Source organism: Strongylocentrotus purpuratus, unplaced genomic scaffold (genome assembly GCF_000002235.5).
Source record: "Strongylocentrotus purpuratus isolate Spur 01 unplaced genomic scaffold, Spur_5.0 spur5_scaffold_5, whole genome shotgun sequence".
In the NCBI taxonomy this organism is placed as follows: Eukaryota; Metazoa; Echinodermata; class Echinoidea; order Camarodonta; family Strongylocentrotidae; genus Strongylocentrotus; species Strongylocentrotus purpuratus.
The window spans coordinates 3527905-3538762 of NW_022145611.1; the positions used below are offsets into that span (position 1 = coordinate 3527905).

At 36.4% G+C, this 10858-nt stretch overlaps 1 protein-coding gene across 7 annotated transcripts in view; it reads left to right on the forward strand.

Annotated features, from left to right (window-relative positions):
- The window catches only part of LOC575508 (glutenin, high molecular weight subunit DX5), a 50652-nt gene extending 40120 nt beyond the window's left edge, over positions 1–10532 (forward strand). For all 7 annotated transcript variants that reach the window (XM_030998728.1, XM_030998729.1, XM_030998726.1 and 4 more), the window contains 2 exons: positions 4145–4188; positions 4659–10532. In XM_030998728.1, coding sequence (XP_030854588.1) covers positions 4145–4188; positions 4659–5974 — 1360 coding nt within the window. In that variant the 3' untranslated portion in view covers positions 5975–10532. The remainder of the gene's footprint in view (positions 1–4144; positions 4189–4658) is intronic.
- The last annotated feature ends 326 nt before the right edge of the window (positions 10533–10858 follow it).

Genomic DNA, 10858 nt, shown 5'->3' on the forward strand with positions numbered 1-10858 from the left:
AAAGGAAAAAAAGTGTTTACGGAAAAATTGAAAATTAAAGATATCTTAGGGTCCAATAAGATGTTCCTACATGAGTCACAGTCAAATTACACATTTACCACTTTGACATTTTCCTATGATGCTCTATACAAGGATAATAATTATCACAACTTGATAAATCTTTAAAAATGTTTTTCTCACTTTTGTTCAAATGTTCACCAATCTGTTTCTCTGATATTTCTGTTGTCATCCAATGGAATTGTATAGAAAGGTTTTAGAAGTCTGGAACTAGGATTGTACACATGTTACTCACATACATGTATACTGAGAGATAGAGGCCTTCCTTTAATTATGAACATGACATGTAATGAACTTGTTTGATGTATTGATGCATCTTCTCATATTCAATTAACTAATGGAATGGAAGCTCATAACATCCTGGAGTACTAGTAGATGATGCTACCTACTGCTCTCTCTTTCTATCAGTCTCTCTAGTCTTTTTCATCTGGCGGAGAAGAAAAACTGCATTAAAACAAATTTAAGAGATCAGTGGTTTACTTGATTCAGAACTTGATTAGAAGAAATGAGAAAGGCTCTCCCCGTACCATGAGATGTACTATCAATATCAGTACGGTGTTGGTTTCTATGTTTCTCTGTGCAGGCACGAAGGAAATAGATTCACCTGATTGATTGCTTTTTTCGGCTTTTATTAGTCTTCTGTCCTCCTTCTCTATAGTTTCAGACACTTGATACGACCCACTTCCATTTTCTACTTTTATTTCCCATCGTATTCCTCCCTTCTACTTTTTGTCATTGTCTCTCCCCTATATCCCCCCCCCCCCCCTTCTCTCTCTACTCTCTATCTCCTGTATAGTGTGTACAGTACATGTATTTTGTCTGTTTTTCTGTGATTTCTATAATTTCTGTGCTATATCAAGAGTCTATCATGTCCTTTTTTCCATTTCCTCTTGCTCCCTCTAATACTCTTTTAACTCCTTTTGGGAATAAATGATGTAAATTTGAATTTCAGCTACAACTCCCAATATTATTTTATTTTGATAAACCTCAGATGTAGATTTCCATTACATTAATACCTCTCTCTTTCTCTCTCTGTCTGTCTCCCCCTTCTCTCTCTCTCTCTATATATATATATATATCCATCTCTGTCTGTCTACCTCCCTCCTCCCCTTCTCTCTTTATCTGTGTGTGTGTCTGCCTGTCTCCCCCCTTTCTCTCTCTCTCTCTCTCTTTCTCTGTATGTCTCTCTGTCTCTCTCTGTCTGTCTCTCTGTCTCTCTGTCTCTCTCTCTCTCTCTCCCTGTCTCTGTGTGTGTGTGTGTCTCTCTCTCTGTCCGGACCCCCCCCCCCCCCCCTCTCTCTCTCCTTGTTTCTGTGCCATATCCCACTCATTGATCATCACCGGAGCAGTCCCAGTGCTCATTTACAATGGTTAACTCCCAGATTGGATTTAATCCCACTCTCTCTCAGCTGAGAGCCGATCTATCAGTACCTAACTACTTGTCCATTCAGGCACCCTGTCACTGGCTATGCTACTTGATATGCAGTGGGTTAAATCTAATTTTGCACCAATCAAATGGCCTACACCTCGAGGGGTCTTGCTGCTTTTTATTTTTAAACTCTGAAAATATTTCAGTGTATGCACACTGCAAGCTCCCCAAAATAGTGCATCTTCTTGTCTAAACACGTCGTACTACAAGTTCAATCCAATATTGAAGAATTTGTGTAGGTTATACTTCAGGATATATTTTGAGATAAGTCCCTGTAGATAGCTTAGCCAAATATAGTAGCACAAAAAGATGCGTCTTGAATGCAAAATGCATGATAGTGACTTTGTTGATTTAAAAAGTTCAATTATGACATATCTGAATGAAAGCTTAGCTATTAAACATGAAGCCTCATTGAGATGGTATATGCATGAACCGGCTCCATATCTTAACAATGTGGTTCTACATGTACCTCTGTGTGATAATATTATGATTCTCAACAACTGAGCTGTTTGCGTTTTGGACGCGCCTTTTTGTACCCTCACATCTGGCTCAACTACCTTAGTGCCATGACATGTAAATTGCTTCATTTGTTTGTTTGTGTAGTACTGCAAAGCTAGCGGTAATGAAGATGTACCTACCTACCTCTAGGCCTGGAGGCAACATGATTGCTTCAATACTTGAGCAGGCTGGGTATAATGAAAGCTCACTTAGACTTACAGCTTGAGGAAGGAAACATCCTAATTGCATACTTGATGCGTGTACGTAATCATCACAAGCTCAATAGGCTAGCATCTAGTCAAAGTATAAATGATATGTTAGGTTGAGTGAATTGATACCGTAGATTTTTAGTTTGCATTGGTGAAAGATTCATGTTTTTTCATGAATTATCAAGGCCCTTGCAGAGCTGCCAACCATTCTGTTTTTCCCCAGAATTATTCTTTTTTTTCATCAAAATTTACGTTTTTGAAATAATTTTTATAATTTTTTTTTTTAACATACCGCACGTCAAACAACTGCCCTAAAATGTTATTTTGACTAAGGTTAAAACATACTAAAAGAGAGAAATTTCTCAAAAGAATGAAACGCCTATAATACCAAAATAACAACAACAAAATACCTACTTGTAAATATACTATAGGTCCTAATATCGAGAAAAAAAACTGCATGAGGAATGGACATTTCTGCATTGGCAGTGTGTCCCGCGTGGTTGTAAGTTTTGTTTTAATCAATTCCTTTTTTTTGCTTGAAATTCCTCCTTTTTTATTTTCCGTCGTGGTTCCTTTTTTTGGTCGCACAAGGTTGGTAGCTCTGCCCTTGCAAGAAACTGATAAGTACATAGACATCCCATTGAAACGCGTTAAAAGATACTTTGGTTACAAAGGTTTGACAAGCTTTTTTGAGAATTGTTTTGGGCAGATTAAAAGAATGACCATCCTGACCATGATTTGGTCATTATGGACACTTTTTGGCCCAAAATAATCATTTTTTGAATCAGCACATCATTGTACCCCAGCTTAGCTTTTTCGACCCTCCCCATTAAAAATTCTGCCGTCAAATATAAAATTTACTTGGGACAAATACAAATTTTAGAAACACGTGTTAAACGAAACCCCTACTATCATACACTTCCCTAGTGTTAATAATACTAGAATAGGATCACGCATGCAGCATTAACAACATCATAGGGGAGAAAAACAAACTACAGAAAACATACTTCATACATTATTTGATGGACAATTATTCTGATTTGCCCCTTTAATATATGAGCCCCCAGCTAACGCTTCATCTATCTCCGTGCCTGATAAATGTCTCCTGCCTGCCAGACATAATTTGGTCACAATTTTCATTAATCTAATAGCTCTGCTGTGCAGCAGGCTATACGGTCAACATGTGGTTCATTTAACATAGAAAGGGTTCCTTACGCGTGCAATGAACCTTCTATTAGTAAAATAGAAGATTGAAGTAGACAAGAGTAAAAACAGTGCAGTAGATGCTAAGAAATAGGAAATTTTCCTTTCCATACCTTGTTTGAACGTGTTTTATTTAGTAAAAGATAATTGTCTCTTTATCCATTGCTAGGCATTTGATGTCTAATCACAACACTGTATCCTCTGGAGGGGTCTTTCTTTAGTTGGCTTTTTGAAAATTGACATTGTTTAAACATTGATGTTTATATATTTTTGTCCCTTTTTTATAATCATCCAGATGTATGTGGGAGCTTTTTCCAAGCTTGCCATAATTCTTTCCTCACTCTGCTCCACAGGAACATATCACATTTAGATTATTATATGAGACAGGTTTAACATGTAGAGTATTCAACTACATAAGAGATAAAACCATGCAGTTCATGTTTTCTCTTATATGTATTGTGTCTGAAAGGCAAACATGTTTCTGGTCTTTCTTTCAATCTCAATGTTGCTCTCAATGTACTTCAGTGTATTTCATTTACAGAGTGAAAATTCTGTGTTGTGACTTGTTGAGTTTAAAAAAAAAAGTTTTACAGAAATATAATATTCATGTCATATTATCCCTCTTTTTGCACCTCCCCTTCTCTCTGTCTCTATTTCTACCTCTATGTCTGTTTTTCTGCCTCTTTCGCTGTCTCTCTCTCTCTCTCTCTCTCTCTCTCTGCCTGCCTCTCTCTTCTCTTTCTAACAGGGATTCGTGGGACGATCATAGGGGAGGCCATCAACAGGGAAGAGGTGAGTTCTCTTTACCAGTCTCTTTACCAGTCTCATTTTAGTAAAAAAAAACTAATTTGCAACTGATGTCAATTGCAACTCTGTTTAAAGAGATAAGAGATACAATTGAAAATTGCAAATTCTTTGTAATGAATGACAAATGTTTTTGCAACTCAAGTTATTCAAACTGCTACTTTCTCAGCATTTTTTAAATAGACATTAAATGTTTTTCTTTTTTAAATTTTGTGTCAAGAGGGTTGGCATCTTTGCCACATTCATTCTGTTCCTTCTACTAAGCAGTCAAAACCAACTGATCGAGAGTTTAATCTATAATTTAACCCCAAATTTTGTGCATTTTCTAGTATAATACTAGAAATGTGAGTAATGGAGGATATGTAGCTAGTTTTCAAACTGATTATTTCTAGAACAGAAAAAAATAAAAGTACTGAAGTGATTAATCTCCAAGCTTTCTTATCTTTTTATTCCAATAGGAAATTATTATGGAGATGGCCCGCCCAGAGGATATAGAGGTCGTGGGAGGGGTCATGGGAGAGGCAGAGGTCGTGACTTCAATAATCCCAATGACCGAAGATCACAGGATTCTCCACCACAGGGATCACAGACATCACCCCCACAAGCATTGCAGGCACATGCATCGCAGCCACATGCATCGCAGCCACAGTCATTGCAGCCACAGGTATCGCAGCCACAGGCAGTGCATCCACAAGCATCGCAGCCACAAGCATCGCAGCCACAATCTGATGAAGAGAAGCGGGTAGATCCGTTGTCAGGACCAATAGGACAGTGGCAAGCCCCAGCCAGGGTGGATAACTGGGAGATGGAGATCTCTCCCAAGAGTAAAACAGAAAGTTGGCTGGCATCAACAGATTCGGACAAGCCAAGTGAAGCCTTGGGTGTAGCCATTGGACAGTGGGAACCTCCCCCACCTACTAGCGCTGGTCAGGTTGATGTACCAGTAGAAGATCAAGTTGTCCAGCCGCAGCCGCTGTCAGCGGAGATCAGTGCACGTAAGATGGCTGATGGAGGAGTAGATCAGTGGCCTGCTTCCACAGGCCAGGTCTGGAATGGCACCAGCTCGCATGCTGGTAAGCCATCCTCTAGAAAAGAGAATGAACTGAGGTTGGACCATCTACCAGAACCCTCTGGGTTCTCAAGCCCAACCTCACCAGGCAGTCGGTCATCAGCAAGTCTTCCAACACCAACGCATATAGACTGGGCGACATGTGGAGGAGACAGTGGGGAAGCAGACTATGGCATGTGGAAGGCTCCTGAAGAAGAATCAGCCTTTTCATATAACTATCACCCATCAGAGGCAGATTCATGGCAGCAAAACAAAAGTAGTGAAGTTGATGCTTTGGTTCCTTCGACAGGGATATCAGGTTCTGAGGCAGATGGACAAACTAAGCAATCAGATATTGGACCCCAAATTGAAGGTGAACATGTAAGTCAAAGTGAGCACATAGGTGATAGCAATGATAATGATCAGTCTGATGTTCAAGTGGGTAACCCTAGGACACCTAGCCAGGATCCTGCTCAAGATGAATGTGAGGACACAGAGGCAGATCAGGCAGCAGAGAGTGGGTCTGGAGAAGGTACATCACAAAGAACTGTAGCACCATGTGAGACTCCACTCCAAGACGCTCCAGAGAGTGAATCAGCTGAAGGTGAAGCTCAGAGATGGACAGCTGAGAGTGCAGTAGCAGACTCCCATGATGCACCTGAAGCCGAAGCTGCTGCTGAGGATAATAAAACCTCTGCAACTGACTCCAGCACAAAGGAGGAATAAGCAGTCACTCATGTATGAGCCTTCAATGTGCATTGGAAATTGTAAATGAAGATAGAAATGTTATTCTTGTGTTTTTGGTCTTCCAGAAAGAAGCAAAGGAACAGGTGATGCAGTGAATGAAGTAAGATTTGCCGTTACCCGATTGTTGCTAAGATTGAAACATTGGCGCCTGCATGATTTGCATGAATGAATGCTTTAATACCAAACTAATATAACTCACATGGCAAGCATGCTTCATGTAGAAACAGTAGCCTGGAAAGAGATGGGTAACGTGACAAGCACTGCATCAATCAAGCCCTGCAAAATGATGTAGGATGCAGCCAGTTCTGTTGCTATGGCAATGAACATGAAACAGGTTACTAGAGTGCTGGAGGGAGATTTCAAGGAAGAGCCAGCAAACTTGGATGACTTGTGAAATTAGATTGAGCTCTCTCTGTTCAATCTCATATTACTTCATTAGTGTTTGTTTTGATAGAAAAATGAGTTACATTAAGTTTGCTGGTTATTTTTTTACTTCAAATTCTGATTCTGTACAATGTTTAGAGAATGATCCTTCAAACTGAACTCACTTTGTTTTGACATTTTCCATTTGTGGAGCTTTTATTAGAAATTTGATATATGACATTAAAAGGTCTGCTTTCCATTGACAAGCTAACTGTCAGGGTGAAAGAGTAATGTGAGAACACATTATCCTTACTTTGCTGTGAGTGTTTTAAAGATATAGAGCATTTAAATATTGATTTGATGCAAGTTGATGCTTCTCAGTTGGAAGGATCTATATATCATCAATCTGCATGACTAGTCACATGTTCGGTCATTGTTGCATGGGTTTAGACTGTTTGGATAGGAGTGTTTCTATACTTTCTTGAAGATATGTATAACCAGTAAATATATTGTGCCTACCCCTTGTGAATACAGACATATATATGAATTTATTATTTCTTTTGAATTCTTACATATCTATACATTTTTCTTTATTTGAATTTGAATTTGAATTTTATTGCAATTTAATGATGTAAGTAGTATTTTAAACAATGTACATTTGGCTTGATAATGATTTTATAATCGCTGTTAATAACAGATTTCAGAGTGATTTTGATTATAGCTACATGCATGAGGTTGAGGGGTAGAATGTTTGTCATCAAAGTAGAAAAGTAAATTAACAATGTGAAATTGTTAAGTGCTAATGTTTTAATGTATAGTTGTATCCAGAACTTCATATTAAATCACAAATTAATGGCAGCATTATTAGAGGATTTCTCCAAGACTGATAGGTCTCAATTGAGGCAAGGAAAGTCTTTTACATGAATTGAATTGAATTTATTGCCATGCACAATTAGGATCTATTTGCCTGCAATCATTTCCTGTAAAGTACCTGTACATGTTCAGATGATACTTTATTCTAAAAAATATCATTTAAATCGTTTCCAAGGCTAAATTTCAACAATTAATGCTCTCATAAAATGCTCTCATAAAATGGCTAAATGTCATTTAAGATGTCAACCTGTTAGTAGGAAATCAGTCTCACCCACTAAAGGGGCAGGTGAGACAGACTAAGTAATCCAAGTGATGTTTTTCCGTTGTCCGCCCTAAGTTCATGCCCAAAGGTCATTACCCCCAAACTCTCTTATGACCAGAAACTTTGCATGCATTGTAACTAGTGCAAGCAAACCTTGGTCAGTCAGGGATGCTCTTTGATGACCCTCACAGGGGGGTGTGACACAATGTGGCTGCTGCCTCCATTTAAGTTTAAAGTCTATAATAGGCACACACAAATATGGTGCTTTATCAAATATATGCTAATTCCTTTAAAACCAATGCAGTCATAATTTAGAATGGTAATAGTGACATTGTCATCCAAGCTACCATTCTCAAAGGATGAAATCCTTCAATCTGCAAGAAAGAGATTCCATATTAACTTTCATTATCACAATAATTGAAAATGTATAGAGAAGTAAAACAACACCAATTATTTACTTTTGATGTAGAGCATGTTTTAAGCTCTCGACATCTGTGATACATGGGGACATTTCTGTCTTTGCATTTTTGTTGTTGTAAAGAGAACAATTTGCAAATTTTCTGTTTTGTATGAAAAGGTGATTTCCATACTTAGAAGCTTACTGTTTCTCCAGTTCAAGAACATATAATATATTTTTTGAGTGTTTATGAATCATTTTGTGAGTGTATTTTTTTTCTTCAAATAATTGTACATGTATATTGATCTTTTAAAAATTGAATTGTAAACTTAATGTAAAGTATTTTTATAACTTGAAAATGATGCATCAAAACATTGATATTCGATAAATGAATTTTATGCTCAGTGGATTTTTCCAGGGAAAACTGACAAAACACACACAAAAATATATGAAAACAAAAAAAGCTTTAAAAAAGTTATAGTGCTGTAAAAAAAAAAAAAAAGGAGAAAAGATGAAGAGTGATATTTCTTTTTGCACCTGTATGAATCATTATAAGAATAACATTGTATAGACAAGTGTTTTATCTGTTGATTACACATGGTTTGTTTGTGTAAGTTTTAACCTACCTTTCTTACCATCTTGATCATTAATATTACTCTGAGGAAGGAACCTACCTAACCCCAGAAAAAGACGAATATCATAAGCTGGCATCCATAAAAGACCATTAAAGTAAGATTGATCTCTGAAACCAGGTTCATATCGATTGATATTATGCCCATTATACACATTGCATCATTTTGACTGCATCTTCACAAGACTATGAAGGCCCAGTAAGTCAGCTTTTTTGAAAAAAATTTGATTTTAATCAGGTCCTTGCTTTTGCATTGCCTTTAAGCATCAAAATGGCTTTGCTAAAGCTTCAAATATAGATATGTGTACATGTATACCATTATATGAAATGTGTCACCCTCTTTTAGCAAGAAAAATGACTGTTGACCTACATGTATAACCTTTAAACTTGGAAAATATAGGCCTCTAATACATTGTAATTGTAACCTAAAAATATTCACTACATCAGATGTTGCATTATGATTTCCTATCATACATTATAATCTTCAGTGAATATGTTTCATTGCGTGATACTGATATAATGAGCATGTCAATACCTGTATAAAAATGTTTTTTAAAGGATTTGTTTGTATGTCTCACAAACACCATGTTATGAGTTGCCCTTGTGATTCTGTATCATTCAGATTTATGTTATGTGTTTATATTTTATTTCAAAAGTCTGCTCATTGGATTTTTAACTTTAAATATTTTTAATAAAAAGTGTTTTCAACCAAGTTTTATATTTGTTTTAAGACATAGACTAAAGGTATATGGTTGAATAAAGTGGAAAAGGTGTACATGAATTGGACAAAAGGGTTTACAGATTTTCAAGGCAATTCATATTATGGTGTGCAGATTAAAGTTTAGCTGTGGATGTTAAGAAGGGAATATTAGACTAATAGCTAGTCACTCTACATTATCGTTCAGAATAATAACTGAGGATACACATGTATGATTATGAAAGAACACAAATCTTGTGATCTCCCCTACCACATAAAAATATTGTGCTCTATGATATGTGTTAGACAATGGGAACACATTTGAAATCTGAAAGTTTTTCTTATTGTCTGTATGGGAACAGACCTTGTGATTTTCTCCCTGACCGACCGCCCTAAGTCTGACACACTGTGAATGAGTTTCAATGGGCACACTTTCATACATGCACATACATTGTTCTCTCTATTGTGACTGAATGAGCATACTGTTATCTCTCTATAATCAACCTGGTACTTAGACAATGTGATTCTCTTCGACTAAAATAGATTTGAATCATTATGAAACATAGTGTTATAAACCCTTCCAAAGTCTCTCTCTGATTGCTCTGTGCTAAACACACTGTAATCTTTTCTGTGATTATGTGCTGTAAATCTCCCTGGTCCAACAGTATTATATACACTCCATGTATCCATCCAATCGTATGAAAGTAACACAAGTCTACTCTGTCATTGGTTTATACTCTTTTTGACAGACTTTTTTATCTTCAGAAATGAGGATGTATTTTCTTTCTTTCCCTTTTCTTTTTTCTAACAGATCAATATTTTCATCTGGCTTGTGATATACATTGTGTACATGTACTCATTTTCACAAGTGAACTGTTTTTTTGATAAAAATGCAGTGATTTGGAAGATTAAAGTATTGATTAGAATATACAATGTTGGGCTATTGGGAGGTATTTGTTGTGTTTTTTCAATAAAGATTCATAATGCACAGTTTGCTAGTACATAAATCCACAGTGTACAATGTGAAAAGTTTGAGCATTTTGCAAGACATATTTGCACAAAAGTAAACTAATCTGGAATGACTCTTTATAGTCAAGAAACTATTGTTTGAGAGGTCTTTTCATATAGACAGATAATGTGATAAGGATGTGTACCCGCTTGTATGTGTAATCCATCTTTCTTTACAATCCTATTAGTATCTTCTGGCAAGTTGTTGCAAATTATTGCAAATACTTGACTATGTAATTACAACTTATCCGTGGCGTGTATATGAATGATCTCTAAATAAAATTGGTTTACATTTGTGAAACTTTACAGAACTGAAGTTTATTTCTTTTCTTAAATGTACTTGAATGAAGAAGGTTTAACTTGTAGTATATACATATTAAATGTATTTAGTTTGTGTATTTTAAGACACAAAGGTTGTTTAATGTCCTTTCCTTCAAATAAAATATTGAATAACACACTTTACTAGATAATCGTAAGAGAAAGCAGAAGGACTCCCAAGTTTCAAAGAACATTTTTAGCCTTTCCGAAATGAGAACTGTTTCAAATGTGCTGTTGATAAATGGTATAGTCATAATCTTTTCACAATAAACACATGTACATTGTATGTACATACTCCTTTCCACAAATATGCT